Source organism: Acomys russatus, chromosome 5 (assembly GCF_903995435.1).
Source record: "Acomys russatus chromosome 5, mAcoRus1.1, whole genome shotgun sequence".
NCBI classification, from domain to species: Eukaryota; Metazoa; Chordata; class Mammalia; order Rodentia; family Muridae; genus Acomys; species Acomys russatus.
In genome coordinates this window covers 57,318,999-57,344,091 of record NC_067141.1, presented here as the reverse complement: position 1 = coordinate 57,344,091, position 25,093 = coordinate 57,318,999, and the positions used below count along the sequence as shown (strand labels likewise).

General features: G+C 43.1%; 1 protein-coding gene across 2 annotated transcripts; it reads right to left on the bottom strand.

The window, feature by feature from the left end:
* Window positions 1–1,756: 1,756 nt before the first annotated feature.
* Cep55 (centrosomal protein 55) lies at window positions 1,757–22,247 on the bottom strand. 2 transcript variants are annotated; one of them, XM_051146407.1, is made up of 9 exons: window positions 22,135–22,247; window positions 19,249–19,443; window positions 16,502–16,774; window positions 13,797–13,865; window positions 7,623–7,773; window positions 6,451–6,761; window positions 5,199–5,270; window positions 4,394–4,519; window positions 1,757–2,414 (listed from the first exon to the last, which is right to left on the bottom strand). In XM_051146407.1, exons 2-9 carry the CDS (start codon window positions 19,429–19,431, stop codon window positions 2,211–2,213), a joined length of 1,389 nt encoding a protein of 462 aa, XP_051002364.1. In that variant the 5' UTR covers window positions 19,432–19,443; window positions 22,135–22,247; the 3' UTR covers window positions 1,757–2,210. The 2 variants fall into 2 exon arrangements, with proteins under 2 accessions (XP_051002364.1, XP_051002363.1); XM_051146406.1 differs by lacking the exon at window positions 22,135–22,247 and adding an exon at window positions 21,859–21,879.
* Window positions 22,248–25,093: the final 2,846 nt, after the last annotated feature.

Genomic DNA, 25,093 nt, shown 5'->3' with positions numbered 1-25,093 from the left:
AAGAGAGGGGTGATGGAGCCTTCTGCAGAGACACTGTGCTTTCCTATCTATCAGTGACGAATGGTGCTGGTATTGGTAAATCCATCACAGAGCTGGAATTAGGAAGAAGTATTACACACTTAGCAGTTTGGTTCTTCAGAACCAACCTTGGCCTAAGCACAGGTGACCACGTGCCATAAAAAGGTAGACAGCGAAGAACTGTGGCCAACCCTTTAAGGGTTTTCAGGTCTTAAACTCGTGACAGAGCCTTGCTTCTATAACATGATTCAGGATAAAAGGACTTCCTGTTCTAATCATCGACATATGAAAATGTGCAAAAAACAAACAAACAAAAAAAGTTGCTGACCATGGGGAGCGTTTCAGAGAACCGTTCCCTTTCTGGCTGTCTTCCCAAGGTACATTATAATACTTGGTGCCCAGACAGTGGTTGAAGCACTCAGGGGAAGCGCCCAGCTCCAATTCTCCAGTAAACTACAGAAACACACTCATACTCCAGGAGTCGGGTTCAGGAGCTGCCAGGTTAGAGCGCTGCTAATCCTACCTTCTGACCCCTTGACCCAAACAATCTCTACTTCTGAATGGGCAAGCCATCATCCACTGAATGAGCAAGCAGTTTTCATATCTGCAAACTACAGGCTTATTTAGAAGTTGCGAAAGGAGCAACTTTCTTATGGCACACACAGAATTAAATACTATACTCTTTGACATAGCTCTGTGTCAGAAGAAGAGCTACCTAGTTGAAAAATATTTTTGATTCTTTTGTCCAGTTATGGTTGAAAATATTAGGAGTCTAAGATTATTAACTCCAAAGGCAAATTTTTATTTACATTAGCAGATATGTACATTTTTTTATGCCCCCAACATTCAAAAGCCAAAATCACATCTGCCTTCACCAGCTTGTTGTTTTGCCTTTATAATAGCTCAAAACTATTTATTGATCAATTGCTACTCATTCAGTGGAGGTACCTGGAAGCCTCTACCCCTTTACCTCCCTCACAGAATGGTTCCGGTGTCTCCTCAGTTCCCCTGTCACATGATAATGTGTGTCAATCAAGAACCCCAACACAGCTCTGCGACTAGAGATCCTCCCTCATTCCTCATCCACTCCCTGCTCCGCCAAGACGGGGTTTCTCTGTGTAGCCTTGGCTGTCCTGGATTCACTTTGTAGATGAGGCTGGCCTCTAACTAACAGAGATCCACCTGCCTCTGCCTCCCAAGTGCTGGGATTATAGGAGTGCACCACAGTGCCTGGCTGTGACTAGAAATCTTAAGACTATATATGCATGCACACATACACACCAGACATGGTACAACTTTTAAATAATTTTATTATTTCTTCCTTCATATTGCTAACAGTAGCCCAGGTTTAAGCATGTTAGAAAATCTGAAAAATAAAATACCTTTTAGTTTACATAAAGCATTTATACAAATACCTATTTAGAAAACAAATATCTGATAATTACAGTGCTCAACCATTTTTAAGAATGCCCAAAAATAAAAAACAAAAACCACCAAGGTATAACAAAATACCTGCAAATCAAATGAGGAGGCAAGATGTTTTGTTCATTTTGGCATTTTAGGAAATCAACCTGAGCTAATGAAATTTAGGTCAAAGTTATGGTCAGATAATACAAGTGAAAATGTGCAGCTACTTAAAAGCATTCTTCAAACAAAACCTGCTTTGTGCTTAGAACAGTTAACAACAACAACGATTACAAAACTCCCCAACTTTTCTAGTAACCGTTTTACAGTAGCAAGAGGCATCAATTGAACTGTCGGTGTACTAAGCACTTACATAAAAAAGATCAGCACAGTAAGATCCATGGTTGATAACCTTCTGATTCTCTTAAAAACCCCAAAGCATAAAATATTTGCTTGCTGGTCAGTAGCTTTAAGCCACACCCAATAACCCAAATAGTTCTTGCTCATGAGTATATGGACAGTGTCAAGTGCGAGTTATCAGAACAGTGTCAAGTGCTAGTGGTCTGGATACCCACTGCTCACCACAGCCTGATGAGGCAGCTCAGGAAGGTATCACGACCAAAGAAAATGCAAAGTGGCCAGAAAAGTACATGGACGCCCTCGTATGCCAGAGTGCCAAGGGCGGACGGAGTTTCTTGTGCAAGAGATGTAATCTGTGGTTCAAAGTGCCCATAAGCAAACACAGGATACAGTGTGGACTTTTCAGTACGATGGTGAGAGCGGCTCTGCTACTTCATGCAGTACTCAACGTGGACAAGGAGGTCTCGGTGCTCGGTGGCTGGGTACTGTACACTGCACTTGGGGCATTCCACCAGGCTCTCGTTGAGCGCAGCACTGGGACTTTTGGGTGAAGCACCTTTCACTCTGTTTTCGGGTTCTCCCTGGAGTAGGAACGGCTGCTCTGTGAAGGCAGGAAACCCATGTAGCTGCTTCTGCAAAACAAATATCAAATGCACACAGTTTGAACTGCTTCCTACACCTCCTGCATGTTTCAGCCCTACAGTTTATTTTGGGTTTCTGCTGATATTTCAATGGTAAGATATGAAGTAGTTAAGCCAGCGTGGTGGCGCACACCTTTAATCCCAGCACTCGGGAGGCAGAGGCAGGAGGATCCCTGTGAGTTCGAGGCCAGCCTGGTCTACAAAGCAAATCCAGGACAGCCAAGGCTAACACAGAGAGACTCTGTCTCGAAACACCAAAAAAAAAAAAAAAAAAAAAAAAAAACCCCAAAAAACAAAAAAACCGCCTCCCAAGTGCTGGGATTAAAGGCGTGTGCCACTACACCCGGCTCATCATGACATTTTCAATAACATGTATTCATTTGCCAGTTTTGTAAAACAGAAGTAACTTAAGGAATAAAGAAGTGCAAAGACCTCAGCACTTGGGCACTTGGGCGGTTGAAGTGGGGAGCTGGAGAGAGTGTGAAAGCCCAACACAGAAAGAACAGCAACAAAACCCTACGTGGAGCTGAAGGCAGCAAAAATTTTGGTAGCTCAGACTGGTAGCTCATGAGCAGGGTGTTATAGCTGTCTTTTGCTTTTTCATGTCTTCTTTTCTTTTCATTTAGGAATTTAGAATGATCAGGAAAGCTTAAAAATTCATATTTTATAGTACATTATGAAGATATTTATTTTATTAGCATACAAGTTATAAGTTACTTAACAATTGGTTTTTCTCCTCTCCCTTAGAAACTAGGAGCTATATTTATTTATTTATTTATTATTAAAGATCTATTTATTTAACCAGGCGTAGTGGCACACGCCTTTAATTCCAGCACTCGGGAGGCAGAGGCAGGCAGATTGTTGTGAGTTCAAGGCCAGCAAAGATAACATAGAGAAACCCTGTCTCGAAAAACAAAAACAAAAACAAAAAAGATTTATTTATTTTAATTATGTATACAATGTTGTGTCTGCATGTACAACTCCATACCAGAAGAGGGCACCAGACTTCATTATAGATGGTTGTGAGCCATCTTAACCTCTGAGCCATCTCTCCAGCCCAGGAGATATATTTATAATATTTCCCCATTTCCAAATATTCTGTAGCTCTAATACAATATATGAATGTGCACTAACGGGACATCTGGGCACATAGATGCATGCAAATTCATTAGAAACATGAAAAAGAATGCCATGGCACCCCCTTTTCTTCCTCTTCCCCTCTATATAAAGTACTGTTGGACACCTCTAGAATGGCAGCACCCTGTTGGAAGGACCCTGCTGTTTGAGGTTGCAGTCCTCCCAGTCTGGACAGCCATTCTGAGCTCAGCATTAGGTGCAGGACCCCCTCTCCCAGGCAGGGCCTCGGCGGCTTTCTGCCTGACTCCAACTGGAGAGTCTTTAGATACAGATGCCCTCATTACATTTAATACACAGCTCTTGACACAGTTCCCTGCTAGCTTTCCCCTCTGCATCCATATGATAGGATTGTGCTGCCAAATGCAAATCAAGCATCATTGCAGTCCCTAGTTTCAACCAATTGTGTATACCTATCCTGGAACCGTGCCTTTCTTCCTGAGGAAAGTCGAAACAGCTCCCAAGTAGTTCCCGGAATGTTTGATCTCTGTCGTGCTTACAGCCTTCCAGGCCCTGCGTCTCATCTTCTGCTCCTCCTGCCTTGGTGGGCTGGTGGCTCTCAGCCCCCAGGGAAGAGGAGCACCACAGCACCCAGCCTGGCTAGCGGATGACCCCAAACACCAGTGAAGTGACTATGAGCAGAGAGGACTGCAACGCCTCCCCTTCTGAGTTCTGAATTGATGCTATACAGTTAGGTGGCACAGAGGAGGCAACTACTGACTTGTGATCAAGTTCATTCTAAGCTCTATTACTGGCATGAGAAGTGAGCTGACACATCAATGGGGAGGTAGCAAACAGAATAAAGAGTAGGCTCGATATTAGCCGCTCAAACTTACCAAGGATTCTAACTGTGTTATCTGACTTCTTGCTTTTCGGAGCTCCTTAAGGATCACATACAGTTGATGCTGCATGTTCTGGCGGTCAAGTTTTTCATTTTCAAAGTCTAGAGTACATGCCTGCATCTGCAATATGTCAGGACAAGACAGTTAGAGCTGGTAGATCCCGCCCAGTTCCCCTCATTGGATGTTTACAGTCTTTATTTAACAGCACAGGAGAATGCTCGCTGGGCCTCAATATCAAGAACTCATCTGAGCACCGCTAGGTTATTAGTAAATAAAGTTTACAGCTAAAGAGCTGGCTTATGAACTAGCAAAGCCAAGGCCTAGGTAGGGTGAGTGAGTCGGGGGGCAGCTTAAGAAGTTGCTGGTTGGAGTTATTCCTTCACGTTCTTGCAGTTTTTGGTGGGGGTGGAAAAGAGGGGCAGGAGATGGCTATTCCCCGGTTTGAAATATATTAAGAATTCCTACTATACATTCCGAGAATAAATGGTGTCCCTTCTGCTTGAACTCACATGCTGGCCTGGAAAGAGCCCCTTCTAGGCTGGAGTAGGAAGTACAGTCACCGAAGAGCAACATTTGCCAAAAATCAACCTGTCAGAAAAACTGCCACCACACCTCTGAGAATGGGTGGCTGAGGACAGTTACAGGATTCGTGAACAGCGCAGAGTCTCTTAGAGAATGCATGTCTTTTACAAACATTTTGTTTTACAATTTCAAGCAGTTCTCCATAGACCAGTATAAACACCAGGGGAAGTTCTGTTTTTATCAGCTGAATGAACTTTCAAGCCCCGACGGTAAGTACCTGCTGTTCCAGCAGAGCCACCCTGGTCTGTTCCTCTTGGTGCTTTAACAGAGACTCGTAGAGAATGCGGACCTGAAGGATGCAAAGAGAGACAGCAATTATCTCATCTGGCCTCCTCACGAGGCTGGGGGTAGTGGAGGAACCTGCATCTCAAGTCCCACCTCCAACCAGGACAGCACCTGCTGCGAAGGATGACCCGTCCCAGCTGGCTATTTGAGGCTTTCTATGTAAGCAGAGTAAATAGCATCATCCTGACCGAGAACACAGTTCTGTGTGACCTCACCCTGTTCCTGGAGACTTTGGCGTCAGAGTAGGGTAACAATGAAAGATGCGCTTCCTCTCCTACGCTACAGAGCTAGAGAAAATTGGCTTATTTCTGCCTAACCTTTCCCAAACACTCACACCTACAGGTCAAAGTAAGCAGAGTGAAGACGAAGGAGGAAAATGTTAGGGTTACTGACTTCCTCAGCTCTCAACCTCTGCAGGACGCGCATCATTAGTTATTGAAGCAATAACCTCCACTGGCATTTCCTGGATTTACACAGCGCTTTCATATTCCTCCTGGGCTGCCCCACACAATGGTCGTCTGAGGCAGTAAGGGTTATTATCCTTTTGAGTAGCAGATGCTGTGTGAGTCAGGGAAGGTAGGCCATTTGCTGCAGGCCACACACTCTAGAGTCTAGAGCCCAGGTGTGGATCCCACTGTTCTGTTAATCCATGCTGCCAAGCAAAATTTGAACTAATGACTTTCTGTCACAGTAGTATTCAGTTCTAACACTCCCAAGGCATGCCGTCTCAGATCTAAGAGGCTGTGAAGGCTCTATGGGAAGTCCTTTGAGCACATCCACACACCCAAGAGCACAGCCTAGGAATCAACTGGGTCCCCTCACTGCCTTTGGCTTCCCCCGCATTCCACCCCTTTGCTCAAGCCTTAGCGTCTGTGATCTCTTCCTCCTCACTGACACCGAGTTCCCAAGAGTTGGCAGGATCCCACCAACAAGCCTCTGTCCGAACCCCATCACTTCCATGAGGCCTCGATGGACCCCGCCCGGTTGGTTTTGTTCGTCTTTTTCACATCATCTTGTTTCATTTTCCTTAGCACATCCACTTATTTAGGTGCTAATTCATGGTCTGCTTCCATGCTGGAATACGAGGCGGGGACTGCTTCTGCCGCTTGCTGGTTCCCTGGGGATCTAGGCTCCCTGGCCCTTGGTTGAATTCTGAGGCACTGAGTTCTCAGCACCTGGCTCACCTGAGATACAAGCTCTTCAGACCGCTTCCTCTCCTCTTCCAGTTTCGCCTTGAAGACACTGCTCTCCTCCCTGAGCTGCTGGATTTTCTCTGCCTTACACTTATCCTCCTCAAGGTGTTCTATGTCTGCCTTTCGCTGTGAACTCAGCAGCTGATTTAAATCTTCAACTTCTTTTTGAGTTTCTTCATATTTTCTTTGAAATTCATTAAGTTCTAAGCGCAACTGAGTTACGGTTTGTCGTTCAACTTCCAGATCTTTTTTGGCATTTTCCAAGAGATGATCATATTTTTGCTTCTCCTCTTGAAAATGGCCTGTAATAAACAACACCATGGTACAATGCATTTTGTCATATCCCCCAAAATTAAAACACCAAACATCCTACAAATGCAACTTCACCATTTCTTCAGCTTATAAAATGAAGAGTCGGGAGGTGGGGACTAGGGCTGGCATTTGATGTGGTGGGTCTTTTGTTCTTAGCTTTCCACCTGCTGAGCCTATTTCTTCATCTGTTAAATATGAGCCTTCCTGCCCCACTTCCTAAGAGGTGTTATCTAACCCAGAGGAAATCAGTATGAGGGAAACTGGAGGGTACCTGGCAGAGAGATAGCATCGTGGGTTAGGGTTGAGGAATAAAGCCTGTTCTTTCTCCTGGAGTCGATGTGAGACCGGAAGACAAACAAAACATAATGACAACTGATGTCAATCGTGGCACACACCTTTAATTCTAGTACCTAGGGGTCTGAGACAGGAGGACTACTCTCAATTGGAAGATAGCCTGGGCTACATGTTAAGTGCCAGGATAGCCAGGACTATGTGGCAAGACTTTATCTCAATCCATCATCCTACTTATCTCCTCCCTAACAGGAACCTGGTGCCCAGGCCAGCTCTGGAGGGAATGAGAAGAACTTTGAAGAAAGGGAAAAGTACGCATGTAGAGAAAACCACCATGACTGCCATGATGGATGGCTCTCCCACCTGTGGCTTCTGGCTTCTTTTATTAAAAAAAAAAAAAAAAAAAAAAAAAGACTTGCTCAATGCTATTTCTTACTTCAAGCTTTAAAATGATGTTATTTTACTTTCTAACACATAAAAAAAAAAAATCTACATTTGATGAATCACTCCTGTTGGAAATGTCAAGCTTATCCCAAAAGAAGACGTTTATAGCTCAGTACCTTCTGATTCAGTTGTTTTCATCTGCTGTGGGAGTGTAGCAGCAGCTGTTTCTATTTTCCTCTCCAGCTCAAAGATCTTTGCTAAAAGTCCTTTAACGTAGGCCTCTCGCTGCTGGTCATACACGAGCCACTGCTGGTTTTTCTCCAGAGCCTTACAGTGAATGAAAATTAACAGCGCAGTAAAAAGCCCAGAGCTTAGAATGTGTAAGGGGAGTTCCCACGACATTGTCTTTTCCAACACATACAAAATCTTATGGCTTATAAATTACTTACAGGCAGCCACTGCATGCCACATCCCTTTAGATACACGATAGTTTCCAGGCAACTAATTGTGTCTCTATGCTACTTCCCATAGGCAGCTCACTTTGTGTTTATGTACGCATTATTGGCTGTGAGATAGAATGTTCCTGGGGCAGGCGGAAATATGCTACTCAAATCTCACTTCTAGAAAGAGCTTTGATTCTAAATCTCACTCTCCGTCACTAGTTGACTCTAGGAAACTTAACCAAATGAAAACAAAAGGAGTCTGTCAGGCAGCACAGCCATTCCTAGAAAACACAAACCACTCCTCCTTGCCACCTTTCACCCCATTTTGCTAGGGAAGGTGCACAGTTTTACTTCCGGAAACAGGGCACATTCAAGTGAAAAGCTGCGGAAGAGCCAGACTGAAACCTATAACCCCAGCTCTACATCAGCTGAGAAGACCATGTGCTGAAGACTCACCTGGGTGGTACTTTTTAATCCCAGCACTCGGGGAGGCAGAGGCAGATGGATCTCTGTGAGTTCTAGGCCAGCCTAGTCTACAAAGTGAGTACAGGACACCCAAGGCTACACAGGGAAACCTTGTCTTTAAAAAAAAAAAAAAAAGGACCTTGCCTCTAAACAACTAAATTGCTAGGTGTGGTGGTGCACATCTTTAATCTTAGTACTGGGGAGAGAGAGGTAGGAGGATCTCTGTGAGTTTCAAAAATAAAGTTAAATAAACAGGCTAGCTAGAGAAGACCGCTAAAGGAGGGGACAAAGTCTAGAAATCTGAGCACACTGTGACTATGCAATGAGACCACAACTCCTCCCCACTCTACTTGTTCTGGCTAATAGGACAGAAGTATCCCCTCCTGCTCTACGATCCTGAAAGGCCAGGAAATAAGTCCTTTTTTTTTCAATTTGTCTTTCCAGACAGGATTTCTCTGCGTGGCCTTGGCTGTCCTGGACTCATTTTGTAGACCAGGCTGGCCTCCAACTCACAGAAATCTGCTGCCTCTTCCTTCCTGAGTGTTAGCATTGCAGGAGTGTGCCACCACACCCAGCTCTACGATATAAATCTTAACAAATATTTGTGCAAAAAGGTCATGCACATCCATAACAAATATTTGTGCAAAAAGGTCATGCACATCCAAACTTGATATCATGTACATGCTAAATATTTTGGGTGAAGGGTCCCAAGAGACACATACACGGGGGTGTATGCCTTAATTCCTTCACAGTGGCCAAGCTCTCATGAGAACCTCCAGCTCATGTGGAAATTTAATTCTAAAGAACACTGTGTACCACAGGGGCTAGTGGTGCAAGCCTTTAATCCTAAACCCTTGGGAGCCAGAAGCAGGCAGATCTTTGTAAGTTTGAGGCCAGCCTGTTCTACACAGCAAGTTCCAGGATAGCCAGAGCTCTTATGCAGAGAAAGCCTATCTCAAAAAACAAACAAACAAACAACAAAAAGGAACACCATGTGACCCAGAGAGCACATGTGTATATCTAACTCCCTACAAATTGCAATATCACATTTTAAAGACATCTGTCAAACTTTATTTGTTCATCTTTAAGAAGTAGCAATACAAACAATCTAAATCTTCCTTAGATGATCATCAATGCTTTTCAAATGAATCTTGATATTTTACTGAAGCACATGAGCTAAAAATATATTTAAGTCACAGGTAATTAAGGGCTCAATTAAAAAATGGGGTACAAGCTGGGCAGTGGTGGCTCATGCCTTTAATCCCAGCACTTGGGAAGCAGAGGTAGGTGGATCTCTGTGAGTTCTAAGTTAGTCTGGTCTACAAAGTGAGTCCAGGACAGCCATAGCTACAGAGAAATCTTGTCTCAAAAAACCAAAACTAAAAAATAAAAAAGAAAGAAAGAAAGGGGGAAAAAAAAGGGGAGAGGGTAACAGAGGTGGGAAGAATCAGTCCTTCCCATGGATGAGGCCCTAAGCTGGCTCCAAAACCAAGTGGTCAACCCTAAAACATACATATGAACAACGTTAAATGGACTAATCAGATTGTATTTATTTTATATATATTTACATACATATATATATATGCATGTATGTATGTATACCTGTAACAAAATGAAATCTTTTTAAAGATTAAGTGGTAATGCTTTTAAAAGCCACACAATGGCGATGTTACTTAACAAAGTAAGCTCTTCTTGCCCCTACTTCTGCTGTGCCTGGCCTGGCCTTGAACACACTAACGTAGCCCAGGCAGGCCTTGAACTTGTGATCCTTTTGCCTCAGCCTCTTAAACAGCTAATACTACAGGTCTACGGCACCGTGCCCAGCTAAGTAAGCAAACGTTGCTTTTCATTCCAACTCTTTCACAGGCATCTACCCTTTCTTCTCTAAAACTATTAGTGATCAGAATAGAAAATTCTCCCTAAACTTAAAAAAAAAAAAAAAAAAAAAAAAAAAAAAAGCAAATACTGTAGAAAGCTAATGTTCTTCCACATCTGGCCAGGGGTCTGCTAAGTACTCTGTGGACAAAAAGATCAAAAATGATCAAAATGTGAACTGTACTGCAGGAATAAAATCTGTGAGCTTATTGAAAAAAACTGGATTAGGGACACTGAGTTAACTAAACGTACTGTGTCTGTGTTATATTTACTACATTCCTGTTTAAGGTATAGGTCAGGTTAAATAATTACAGATATGTGCAGCTCCCTCTTGAATGGCTTAGGAATGTGTGGGTGAAAGGTAAAAGAGAATACAAAAACAGGCTTACAAATGTCATGAACAGTTAAATTTAGGCAAAGAGTATAAAAGTAATCATTCTCATTCTTTGAACTTTCCTACTAATTTATAAATTTCCTCAATTAAAAATTACATATCTTCTCTAAGTTGTTTGAAAATCCAATTTTGTAACACTGAGACCAAGAAATGCCTACTCTTTCTGCTGGTTATCTGGCCTGTATAGTCTGCACAAGAAATGATAACAGTATTGACACTTGACATTTATGGCACTGAGAGTCTCCTGCAGAAAGGACATATCCAGTGTCCTTTGCAGCCCAGCAAGACAACCACGGGAGGGAAGGCACTTAGTACACATGTGGTAATTAGTCATTTCCTCCCCCTAAAAAAGGTCCGAGCCTCCCTTTTCTGTGAGCATTCTTCATCTGCCTGCACTGTGTAAGATGTATTGCACAACCATCCTCAAGGGTGAGCTCATGCCCCTCCAAAACACCACAGGCAAAGCAAAATGTCAGGACAAGGTAATGCATTAGATTTGAGGCGCCAGATTAGGTCTGGGAGTCACAGGATCTCCATCATCTTGGGGATTGCCTTATCAGTCAAAGGTTACAAGAGTTTTCCACTGACCAAGGCTGGCTGAGAACTCCTGGAATTCTCCACTGGCCAGGTGGCCTCTTTGCATCTGGGATGACAGAAATACAAAACACACCGCCTATTTTTATGAGTGAGATCATGCCCCCTCACCATAGGTCCACCAATAAACATGGTCCTACCTAAGGTTAGATGCATCGCTCTTTCTGCCTTTCTGTCTCTTTAAGATACCTAAGAAATCTAACAATTATTACCAGGTAATTATTTCAACATGCCTGACAGACCTAATGGTGGCTGGATACTTTAAGAAACATATACATGCATTCTAGAGCTTCTATTGCATAACAGATACCAATTCCTATGGACAAGCCTCCTGAGGCTCTTCCCTGGGAACTGAGATGGAAGCAGAGTTTCCAAGCTCTCAAGGCAAACAGGCCAGTGGGTACTGAGGAAGAATGTCTTTCCTGCTCTCCAGGTCTCCCAACTACAAGTTTCCTCCTCCTCAAAGAGTTGCTGAGATCTTCAAGAAACCAGAAGGGCTGACCAACCTGGAGCTCTGTGAGTTAGGAATGAGCCAAGTGTGCTGGGGACCAGTAGCAGCAGCCCCAGGAAATGCAGACTGGAAGCCCCACTCAGACCTTTTAAATCAGAATCTACTTCTCAAGAAGATCCTCTGGCTGTTTCTCAGTCCCCGGGCTGGTGGTTGGTTTTGATTTGTGTTGACTGTTGATACTTATTTACTGTATAAATATAATTTATCATTTGTAAAAAGAAGAAGAAGAAGAAGAAGAAGAAAAAAAAGAAGAAGAAGAAGAAGAAGAAGAAGATCCTCTGGATTTACAGAGCCTAAACTCAGTTTAGACTTAGCTTGAAGGTGAATTGGGTTAGATTTTACTGCATCTGTGTCTCTCTCACATAATCAGAGGGGCGTAGCTAGAGGAAACAGGAACAGAGAAGGTTACTCCTTTCAAGGAGTGGTTGGGAATCCAGTGAGACAGACAGTGTATAAGGTAAATCGCCTAAACACATGCATCTATCTAATCAGCAAAAACTCTATAAATGTGACACTGAAAAAGTCCTATTTTTGTGTTTTGTACAAAATTGTAATTATGTTTATTTCAATCAGTCCCACATAAATACTTTGATAAAGGTAACATAGTATCCTGTATAGACATTCAAGACACTTAAATTCTTCTTTTGAAACTCAGACTTCAAGGGATACTTGCTAGATTAAATAAAACTGGAATCATAAGAGCATGCTTATCAGGCATCAAGGGAGATACACCAGTAATGCTTCTGTAATCAGAATAGCTACCTGGTGATCTCATAATAAAATCCACAACTTTATATTGCATATATTTAATCTAAAACTTGAAAAACACGCAAATAGTCCTGTGCCCTCAGTTTATTAAATAGATAAACTTATTTATCCATTTATAAGTTAGAAATAATAAAGCTTTCTGGTACATCTAAGGTAACCTCATGTCTAATGTTAGAGAACTACTGAGGAGAGAGAGAGGAGTTCCCGATCAGTAGTTCCTGGAGAAAGATTTGAAGATAATAACCCCGGACAAACTGAGGTGTCTATTTAACAAATCAAAGCAAACCAAGCCTCCTGGTTTTCCCAGCATCCCTCAGTCCCTACCTGTTACAAGGTATGGCTGGCATTACTCTGTCCCCTGTGCTGAACTCTCCAGCCCACGGGCTCCCCTGGGCTCCGAACAGTTTGGTTACCTGCCCCCTTTTTTGTACCTTTAGCCTCCTGGCTGCTGCACCTAGTTCTCCTCTCTTCCTTCCCGCCTTCTCCTCACAGGGCTCAGGGCCATATCCACTCTGCCTAGGAGCAGTCATGTCCTCTCCTTTATAGTCCTTTTTTAATTCAATGAATACATATTGAATAGATGAAGAGAAAAGTATAAATTAAATTGCAAGATCTCAGCAACTCTTTGAGGAGGAGGAAACTTGTAGTTGGGAGACCTGGAGAGCAGGAAAGACATTCTTCCTCAGTACCCACTGGCCTGTTTGCCTTGAGAGCTTGGAAACTCTGCTTCCATCTCAGTTCCCAGGGAAGAGCCTCAGGAGGCTTGTCCATAAGAACTGGTATCTGTTATGCAAAGTAAGTTCTAGAATACCACATATAGTTGCTGTGAACTCAGGACCTCTGGAAGAGTGAACAGTCCTCTTAACCTCTGAGCCATCTCTCCAGTCCCTAGAATACATGTATATGTTCCTTAAAGTCTCTGACCATCATTAGGTCTGTCAGACACGTTGAAATAACTACCTGGTAATAACTGTTAGATTTCTTAGGCATCTTAAAGAGACAGAAAGGCAGAAAGAGAGGTGCCTATAAAAGCATATGGCAATAAAAGCAGAAGTTAATTAAGCAACTATTTTGGCAAGTTAGATTTAGGTGAAAAGGTATGCTGCTAAAGTAATTAGAAGCTTAGCTCTAGGGCTTTCCAGTCTACAGGTTCTCTTGACAATGATCTCAGATTTGCTTGTTTGGTTTTTTTTTTTTTTTTTAAGTTCACAACACTAATGCTTTCAATTCCTATGAAATTTAAGAACATACGAATTAGTAGTCTTTACCCACAGTTTAAACAAAACAAACAAAAACTTACATCTTTCAGCTGCATTTCCTTTTCATGAATACTATTCATTGATGAGTTAAAGCAGTTTGCAGGCATGCCCTATAAATAAGCCAGTATTAGTGAACATCAACTTAACAATACAAATTTCATTATATTTAGTTTTATAAAAATACAAAATGTCTCAAGACATCCAAACACACGTCTACTACCAGTGAACCAGCAAGCCAGGTGAGATTTACCGAGGGCACTGCCAGAACTAAATTCCCTGGATAGGCTCGTAAGCCAGTGGTTCTCATCCTATGGGTCACAAGCCCCTTGGCAACCCCTTACCTCCAAAAATATTTACATTACAATTTATAACACGGGTATGAAGAAACAATGAAATAATTTTATAGTTGGGGGACCACCACAACATGAGGAACTGTACTAAAAGGTCACAGCATTAGCAAGGTTGTGGGCCACTGCCCTAGGTGATCTGGAAATCCCTATTTCACTCTGATATTTTCTGCATCCCACAATCCCCAGAACCTTCATGTATATGAACACTTCACTGAGTTTTCACCAGGAGTCAAACAACTAGGCTAGTTCAAAGAAATGAGCCAAACTGTCAAAGACAAAAAGTCTTTCCTAGAATTATATTTTATATTAGTATAGTTTGAGTGTTCCTAAACTAAAACCACCAGAACTAAAGTGTTCTGTATTGTAGACTTTTTGGAGTTTAGAATATTTAAATATATTATGAGATATAATTGGGATGAGACCCAACTCTTAACTGTGAAAATCTTTTTCTTTTCTTTTCTTTTTTTTCCTTTTCTTCCAACACAGGGTTTCTCTATGTAGCCCTGGCTGTCCTAGAACTCACTCTGTAGACCAGGCTGGCCTGAAACTCAGAGACCTGCCTGCTTCTGCCTCCTGAGTGTTGGATTAAAGGTGTGCACCACCACTACCTGACCATTTGTTTCATATACACATGCAGCCTGCAGACAATTTTATATAAAATATTTAGTGTTTCAGTGGGCCTGGATTCTTTTTTTTTTTAACACATTTTTATTAAAAAAATAAAATAATTCATATTACATCTCATTTTCTATCCCATCCCATGCATCCTTCCATTCCTCCCTCCCTCCCACTCTCACCCCAATCCCCCTTCCCTATGACTGTGACTGAGGGGGACCTCCTTCCCCTGAATATGGTGCTAGGGTATCAAGTCTCTTCTTGGTAGTCCACTATCCTTCCTCTGAGTGCCATTGGGCCTCCCCAACAAAGGGACATGGCCAAATATGGGGCATCAGAGATCGTGTGAAAGTCAGTCCCCAGTCTCCACTTAACTGTGGAGAATGTTCTGTCCCTTGGCTAGATCTGGGTAGGGGTTTGATGATGACTGCACGTTTTGTCCTTGATTGGTTGGGCCTGGATTCTTGCTGTGATGCATATGTGAGGTCTAGTGTGAAATTTTCTACTTGTTACCATTCAAAACTTTCATATTTGGGAGACTATAATAATATTAATCAGTAACACTTCATATAGTTTTCACAGAACTCAAAACAATTTCATAGAAGCTCCTTTTTCATTCTCCCATAGAGAAAAAGAGAAAAACCAAGTGGCTGTCTATAATCCCAGGCTAGCCAGCAAACTCTGAAAATCCTGCTTTTCAGTTTTTTTCAGGGGTGAGAGGGTGGGAGTGGGTATTTTTCCTAAGCAGCTGTAAGGAAAGACATGTGTGGACACTGAGGTTGTTTGGGAAGGTTCTAGAACCTGTGGGGTTGGAGTTTTGCTGCAGGCCTTGAAGCTGTTTAGGCAGGGCTCCACTGGTTCTCCCTTTGTTTCCTGAGTGTCAAAGAAATTTAAGTACCAGCTGGGGATGGTGGTGCACACCTTTAATCCCAGCACTTGGGAGGCAGAGGCAGGTGGATCGCTGTGAGTTTGAGGCCAGTCTGGTCTACAAAGGGAGTCCGGGACAGCCAAAGCTAACACACAGAGATCCTGTCTCGAAAAACAAAAGACAAACAAAAAACGAAAAACAATTGTTTCTTAGGCCACAGAGGCTAAGGAATTTGCTAAATCTTAACAAAACCAAGATTTAGACTCAGATGATTTTTACACAGACCCTTGTTCTTTCTGAGAGACTTCTCCTCTCAAACAAGGAGACAAAAATGTGCAATTAGAAGAAATACATTTGGGGTAACTTTATCTCAAATATGAAAACTAACCAAAAACTTAAACCAACTGTTTATATAATACAAACTATTGAAAAAAAAACCTTAGCAAAATCTTGACTCTTGTAGCTATAGCATGGACTGTCATCTGAATATTCATGGGTGAAGTAACTTTGTGGGGAGTACAGGAAACTGCATTAGCTATTTTTATTTAGGGAAGAGGGACTAACTAAAAAAACCAAAAAAGGGGGGTGGGGCTGAAGAGATGGCTCAGAGGTTAAGAGCATTGACTGTTCTTTGAGAGGTCTTGAGTTCAATTCCCAGCAACCACATGGTGACTAACAACCATCTACAAAGTCATCTGATTCCCTCTTCTGGCTCGCAGATGTACATGCAGGCAGAACACTGTATAAGTAATAAAATAAATAAACCTTAAAAAAAAAAAAAAGAAAGAAAATGAATGATATGTAGGTGCATTCAAGTGTTGCATTACTCACAAACATTATAAAAACTCATTCATGGGAATTATAAATTGTAACAGATAGGAAAAAACTCTAAGTCTAAAGACAGTTTCAGCACCTGTGCCAGATGGAGTGTACTGGCCTTGTTTTCAAGGTCAGAAAGCCTTTTGGTGGTGGCAGACAGCTGCTTTTTCAGAACATCTGTCTCTTTGGATAAGGACTCCAACAGCTGCTGCTTCTTCTGGCACTCCTTCGTCTTCTCCTCCAGCTGCTCCAGCAGAGAAGAGCCATGTCTCGCCTTGAGCTGCTCTCTGAGTCTCTGTATTTCTTTGTCCTTCTCTGTGAGGTGATAAACATTCTTCTCTCTCTCAGCTTCAAGAACTTGAATTTTCTAGATAGAAACTAAGAAGAGTCTTAGAACTAAGCCAAGTCAGGCATTCGGCTAGACAATATATTACAACAAGCATAAATGAGATACATATAGAATCTGACTTTTACAATATCAGGACCAAAAATACAAGCTTGGTTCTCTGCTCAGACAGCTCATAGACACACACACAGCCCTTTCATCCACGCCATCTGTGCTCTAGTTAACCTGTGTACACACTGAATAAGCAGACGCAGAGAGAAAAGCCATCTGTATCAAGGGGCTAAATCAATGCTTATCTATCGCATTGCTGTAGCAAGAGGAAAGAACCAAGAAAAAGATGAAAAAAACAACTGTCAGAATGATTATGTTAACAGGGAAGCCAATATGAATGATAAAATAGGTTTAACAACTGTCAGAATGATTATGTTAACAGGGAAGCCAATATGAATGATAAAATAGGTTTCTAAACATTTACAAGGAAATCTGAACACCACTTAACACTTTGAAATGGATATTTGAGGTATCATAAATGCATAGATTCGATTTCTTATATATCTATTTAGTGAACTAACCAAAAAATAAATCAGATCATGTAAGTAAAAATTTTCTTCAACTATAGTTAAAAAAAAAAAAAAAAAAAAATAGAAGAATGGCACAGTATCTTTCCAGAATCCCAAAAAGCATGGAAACAGAACACTTCCAAGTTATATAGCCAATAAAAATTATAAATAGCAAGCCAGTGTGTTTTACAGTCTTAAACACAGCATGCTAGGTTGGAATATGATCCCTCAAATTTACTTAACCCTCAACGTAACAATGTTAGAGGTCATGGGGTCATGGGTGGATTCATGTGGTTTGTCGTGGGTTAAAATGAACTTAGCCCTGGTCTCCCATATGCCTCATGGTCTGCTTGCCTAGCCTTCTTACATATGGCACAGCTTGAAGACCTGTGCTTTTAGACTTTGCAGCTAAATCAATCAATTAATCAATCTTTCTCTCTCTCCCTCTCTCTGCCCCCCCCCATTCAAATTACCCAGTCTATAACACTGTGCTGTAACAAAACAAAAAAGACTGACATTGTATGACAATATTAATATAATTATGTTAAATTGAGCTGGAGAGATGGGCTCAGTGGTTAAGAGCACTGGCTGCTCTTCTAGGGGTCCTGAGTTCAATTCCCAGCATCAACAGAGTGGCTCACAACTGTCTATAGCTCCAGTTCTAGACGTGCAGACAAAACACCAATGCACATGAAATAAATTATTAATTTGGAAAAGGTATCAAAAAGCTACATGATGAATGCCAAATTAGTTTGTTGATTCGTTTTCAATATTTGAAAAAACATGGTAAAGTCAGGCATGGTGGCTCACGCCTTTAGTCCCAACACTTGGGAGGCATAGGCAGGCAGATCGCTGTGAGTTCGAGGCCAGCCTGGTCTACAAAGTGAGTCCAGGACAACCAAGGCTTCACAGAGAAACCCTGTCTCAGAGGGGTCCTGGGGAGGGGGAGAAAAAAAGGAAAACACATGGTAAGTGTTATAAGGCAAACCTAGCCATAGCACTTGAAGGTGGAGACAGGTGAAACGCAAGTTTAAGGTCATCCTCAGTCATATAGCTCAAGTTCCAGACTAACCCTGTGCTACAAAAGCCCTGTCTAAAAAAGTAAAACAAAACAGTAACAACAAAATGTGAGGGTCTGAATGTGGAGAGTTGTCCCAGCGGTTAAAACACGTGTTGCTTTTGCAGAGGAGCCATAGTTAGTTCCCAGCACTTACAAGAGAGCTAATAACCAACGCCAACTAAGCTCCGGTTCCAGAGGATGCTATGTCTGCTCCTGACCTCTGCAGGCACGAGGTGTGCATAGGACGCACATACGTGCAAGTCGGCAAAACTCTCATATACAAAAAATAAAATAAACTGTTTAAAAGTAAGGCGGAAATGATCGTAGAATTATATTAAAAGTACACAACTATTAATCACATGTCTGTATCTCTGAAACAACTCAAAACACATATTCAATTACCTTTTTTTTTGTTTGTTTTGTTTTGTTTTTTCCAGACAGGGTTAGAGGCTGGCCCTGAACTCAGCCTGCCTCTGCTTCTGAGTACTGAGATCACAGTACTACCACGCCCAGTTCAATTAAGTTTTGTTTTGTTTTGTTTTTCACGACAGGGTTTCTCTGTGTAGCCTTGGCTGTCCTGGATTTGCTTTGTAGACCAGGCTGGCCTCAAACTCATGGTGATCTACCTGCCTCTGCCTCCTGGGATGAAAGGCGAGCGCCACCACTGCCCGGCGCTCAATTACATTTTAAAAGAGAGAATTAGTAATAACTAAGTATGTCTGAAGGTTAGTAAAATCAAAGTAGGAACTTAAGATTCAAAATTAAAAAATCAACTTTCTAGAACTAAAAAGAACAGGCTAAATAAGGACAATGGGAGGAATAAGAAGTGACCACTAGAAAGCCAAATACACCTAAAGGGTTCAGTGACCTTTTACCTCCAAAAGTCTGCGTCTGTCTTCATCAGTTGCTCTTCCCTTCCCACTTGTGAGTTCATCCAGGGATGTCTTAAAGGCTGCAATTTCTCCCTTAAATTTTTCCAGCGCAGTGTCTGATTTGGAGCTGCTAGGCCTTGATCCCCATTTGCTTTTAATTAAATCTTTGGGACTTCTGGAAGACATCTTTGAAAGGATCTATGAAAGATAAAGAAAGGAAGAGATTTTAAATTCAGCTGCATTTGGCCAAGTGGTGGTGGCACACACCTGTAATCCAGCACTCAGGAAGCAGAGGCAGGTAGATCTCTGAGTTCAAGGCCAGCCTGGTCTACAAAGCAAGTCCAGAACAGCCAGGGCTACACAGAGAAACTTTGTCTCAAAACAAAAACAAAATTCAGCTGCATTTTAAGTCTGAGTTTAAACTTTCATACCTCAGGTTTAGAAGAAGCCTTATAACCTATTTTGCACTAAATAGAAGAGATTAGTCCAAATCAGTGGGGTCTGGAAAATAAATTGAGGAAGATTTTTGGGGTGTTGTAATGAATCTTTTTTGTTTTTGTGTTTGTTTGTTTGTTTGTTTTTGGTTTTTCGAGACAGGGTTTCTCTGTGTAGCCTTGGCCATCCTGGACTCACTTTGTAGACCAGGCTGGCCTCGAACTCACAGCAATCCGCCTGCCTCTGCCTCCCGAGTGCTGGGATTAAAGGCGTGCGCCACCGTAATGAATCTTAAACAAACAAAAACCCTTAGGTGGTGGTCACAAGGGAAAGATTCACCTCTAGAAATATGACCCTTGAATACTTATATTTGCTGTTGTTTGAGAACAGATCTCTCAATGTAGCTCAGGCTAGTCTAGAACTCACAATCCTCCTGCTTCAGCGCCCCAGGTACTGGGGTTATAGGCGTGTACCACTCACTATGCCTTGTCATGCTCTGTGAATTAAAAGAAAGGTTTTGCTTACACTCAATGGAAGGGTCCCAAGCCTTACACTCTCAAGGGGATATCATCCTCAAGAATAAAAATCTACCTGTGAATTGATGGGCATTGAAAAGTCATTACCCAACATGTGCCTTCTGTTTTAGAAGGTATATCTAGTTGAACTCTATCTTAATAACTTTTTGGGAGTATGGCAGGAAGAAGTGAGGAAATCCAACAAGAGACATTTATTTTTTAAAAAAAGAAAAAAAAGAAAGTATAATACTCAGAGATCTGGGTATAAAGGAATGAAGAGGCTGAATGAAGTAAAGACAAGTTTCATATTCGCTGAGTAATAGATGACAGTTTAGAAGCAAATGTATAATTCAGACTCTAGCAGGCATATGCGTCGTAAAATACACTGCACATATAGTGTATAAAATAGTTCTCCATTAGGGAAGTTAAAAAATTTTTTTTCCTACCTTGTATGTCCTGAGATAAAAATGATCGCAGTGTGATTAAGAAATCTAAAGGAGAGCTGGTGGTGGCGCACACCTGTGATTCCCAACACTTAAAAGGTATAGGCTGGATCTCTGCAAGTTCGAGGCCAGCCTGGTCTACAAAGTTAGTCCAGGACAGCCAAAGTTACACAAAGAAACTCTGTCTTGAAAAACCAAAAAAGGAAAAAGGAAAAAAAGAAAAGAAAGAAAGAACTCTAAAGGAAGATGAGGTCATTGATGTACTCTATACTAATGTAGTTTTATAAGTTCAGAGCTGGCATAGCGGTGCCAGTACTCAGGAAGTGGAGGCAGGGAGACCAGGAGTTCAAGGCCAGCCTCATTTGCATATCAAGTTTGAATGCAGCCCTACATGGAAACTGTTTCCACCAAGTAACCTAATAGGGACTGAGTATAAGCTGGTTAGGAAGCCTTGAGTACAGTGAAGCAGGCAACAACAGAGACAGACTCACATTCTCAAACTGTAATCACTACTAAGAGGAAATAATCATAGTCACAAAAGATACCAATAAAAACAGGGAGATCTGCCGGGCGTGGTGGCGCACACCTTTAATCCCAGCACTCCACTTGGGAGGCAGGCGAATCGCTGTGAGTTCAAGGCCAGCCTGGTCTACAAAGCAAGTTCAAGACAGCCAAGGCTACACAGAGGAACCCTGTCTCGAAAAACCAACCAACCCACCAAACAAACAAACAAACAGGAGATCTACTTAGGGTGATCTCCCTAACTTTTGGAGAGGCAGCCTAAATAGTGTTCCCGACTCTGGTTAGAGTGAGCTAGTCCTACTGCCTTCCTTTCCCAGTATTTTCTATTCCATTCGATCATAAAGTTCTCCTACTCAGGAACCTACCAGTCCTAGGAGCATCTTCTTCAGGAAGCGTTCTCTTTAACTTTAATAAGGGACACAGAACCCACCTCACAGACACAAGCTAGTAGTGGGTTATACCTACCTGCTCTCAACATGTTTTTTTGAAGTTTTTTTGTTTTTTTGTTTTTTTTGTTTTTTTTTTGTCATCCAAGAGCTTAAAGGCAGATGCTCGGAAATCTCTGACTGACTGGACTGAAGAAAACCTAAGTCATTCTGGTCAGAAAGAGACCAAAGAAGCATTTCCAGGGGCCAGGAAAGACAGGTAAATACAAACTGCAAAGAGAAGCACTTGGTAATAGCAAAGGCCGAACGCACGAGAAACCTGGGTCAGGTCACTGGCCTCTCGATACCTCTTGGCCCAGGAAGTGATAATACCGCAAAGTTGAAAGGGATCGAAACGATGACCGGCCGACGTCGACAGACACCCAGCGTGGTGTCTCTCAGGAAAGGAGCATGTATTATACACCAGCGTGCGGAGAGGGAGTCGGCGGCCGTGATCTGCCCACCCCCTGCAGTCCAGTCCGGCCCTGGGGCTGCGAGACCCCTCTGTCCTCTCCACCCTCCCCGGCCAACGCCGGGGCCACTCGGTACCTGAGGTAAACACAGCGCTCGCGTCGCTGCGTCAGACCCCCTACCACTCTCCAGCCTGGACACCGCTTCCGGGAGTTTGAATCCCGCGGCTGCAGGGCGGGACGCGTCACTGCCGGCGAAGGGCGGGGCCTGCAATCTGAGGGCGGTAGGAGAGGGCGGGGCCTGCAATCTGAGAGAGGCGGGAGGGGGCGGGGGCCTGCAATCTGAGAGAGGCGGGAGAGGGCGGGGCCTGCATTCAATCTGAACCAGGGCGAGGCGGGATCTGGAGCCTGAGGATGCAGGAGAGTGGAGAGCCGGGCAACAGGGGAGCCTGAAACGTGGGGGTGGGCGGGGCAAGGTCTGGAACCTGACGGCAGGCGGGGCGAAGGCGGGCTCTGGAATCTGAGGGGCAGGAGGGGCGGGGGCGGGGCTTGAAACTACTGGGCAGGCGGTGTAGGGGCTAAATTGGAAACTTAAGGGCTGTTGGGGTGCCGAGCAGAGTCCGGACTCAAAGAAGGACTTTGTGTTGGGGAGAGGGGCACAGGGGAGCGGGGGATTGTGTGTGGAGTCAGGGAGTGGGATGAGGGGGGTGGGGTGGGGGGCTGTGGCCAGGGCGGGGCCAAGGACAGATTCGGAAACCCAATTAAATCTGAGCCTTCTTGCTTTCTCTGTGGGTTTGGACACTAATGTGCCCATAGGACAAGCCCTGTGACTCTCGCCTGGGACTGGCTGGCCTGTGATCTTTGAGAACAAGTTTTTTTCTGTGTGTAAGATGAGCCTCTCTATCTCCTGGAGAACTGAGTTCCACAGGGAAGCACAGCCGCCTTGTCTTCCCGGTGGCCCATTCATTTATTTTATCAAAGTGAAGGGTGGAGCAGTGAGGAACACCTCAGTGGAGAGCTGATAAACTCCCAGTTTGAAAACTGGCGACTCCAGATTGCTGCCCTACAGGCAGATGCGTCTTTATCGGTCAAGTCAGAGTCTTGGTTAGCGTCCTTGAGAACTTTATTGCTTGCTAGGGCGTGTCTTTCTTAGACCTAGCCTAAGCCAGCCAGAAGTTTACAAACAAAATACTCAATAGCAAAGCATCCTAGGAAATTTGTGCTTGTAGTACAAGGTTTAAGCTCCTGAATGCCTCTTATTGATGTACGACCTTGCGTACAACATTTAACCTCTTTGAGACTCAGTTTCCTGATCTTTACACGGATTCAGATAACTTATCTCATAGTAAGTATGACTGTGAGAGCTAAATGGTAGAATCCATGGGAAGTGCTTAGGGTTTAGCAAATGTAGTTAGGCATTGCTAAATAAAAGGCAATAAATCCATGTGTTACTAAGTCAAGTGAATGAGAAACCATGTAAGGAATTTCAGAATTTTTTTTTAAGCAGGAAGAGGGCAATCCAAGAAACTTGAATCCTCTAATCACACAGTGTTCTGCTCCTTCCTGCCTGAAGTCCATGAATGGAGAAAGAGGCAGAATGATCGAGAAAGGAATAACCTTATTAACCACATAGTGGCTTGCTAGAGGGCAGCTAGCAGGCTGCGATTGGCTTGCGATGGCCACCTTGCCTTTTACACTGTTTTTCAAGAGAAGGTATGTGGGCTCCAGATAGGTGGAGGCCTTGGTGACCCAGAGTTCCAACGAGCAGCCTGTTCTTATGAGCTGGCCATGCACAGCTTACCTTCTTTACACAGGGCCGTGAGGAGTTCAGTTCAGCACTTCTGTTTTGATTATATTGCTGTAGCCAGCTTTTCTGGCAAGCACCCTCTCTGGCAAGTCTACCTCTCATAACTTGGGGCAGTGGAGTATTCAGGAAGGGGAGGGTCTGTGTTTCCAGCTAACATCAGTGAGCAGGTGATCTACAAAGGGTGAGATTCAGTGGGCAGCTAGTGCTGGACAGTGCAGGATGGAGCGAGCAGAAACGAGGGTGTTGAGTATGTGTTTATTTCCAGGACACAGGTTTGGTTTTCTTCTTATGTGTGTGTTAAAGGGTCGTGTGTGGGGGAGGGATTAGGGGTGGGAGAAGGTTTGTCAGAATAAAGTCAGGACGTGAATGTTCACTGTGTGTGCGTGTGTGAGAAAGAGAGAAAGAGAGAGACAGAGACAGAGAGACAGAGACAGAGACAGAGAGAGTCTTTAAAGCCAAATGGAAGTAGAGATAGAGGAGGAGTAGGGAAGGGAAGATGGGGAGAAGGTAACATGTACACCCATCACTGCTGTACATATACTAAAGAATCTAAAGTTCAGGTGTTTTTCCAGGTTTATTTTCTGGAAATATTGGCTGGGTTTAGCTCAGTGATAAAGCACCTACCTAATCTGCATGAGGCCTTGGGTTTGATCCCTAGCCTAGAAAGGGAGGGGGGGAGGAGGAGGAGGAGCACAGGGAAAGAGAGATTCTTTTTGATCCTTATTCTATTGTGTATACGTGTGGGCGTGTGCACATGCCCTGTGCACACGCATGTGGCAGCAGTAGGCCAACCTCAGGTGCTTCTCCTCAAGAGCCATTAATGTGTGTTTTGCTATAACATCTCTCCCTGGGACTTGAACTCACTGACTGGGCAAGGCTGGCCGTGGAGTACCAGGGATCTTTCCTGCTCTGTCTTCTGAGAGCAGCATAGGGATGGCCAGTGCTTGTCACTATGTCTGGTTCTTTTCTATGGGTTCTGGGAGTCAATCTCAGATCCTTATATGTGCAGAGCAAGCACTTTACAGACTGAACCATCTCCCAAGCTCCTGATTGATGCTTTCTCAGAGAAAGCTGTGTTCACTTCTATTGGATAATTCACTTCCCAAAGTATCTTGAATAGTGAGAACTGAGCCACATGTTCTGAAACACTTTATCTCCTCCCGACTTCTGTGTAGAATCAATCACTGCCAAGCACGTCTTTAAAGAAACAAAAATTTAAAAATACCTTTTATAGTTGGTTTGCCTTTTTGATGGATTTCTCACTCATGGATTCAACCAATTACAAAATATA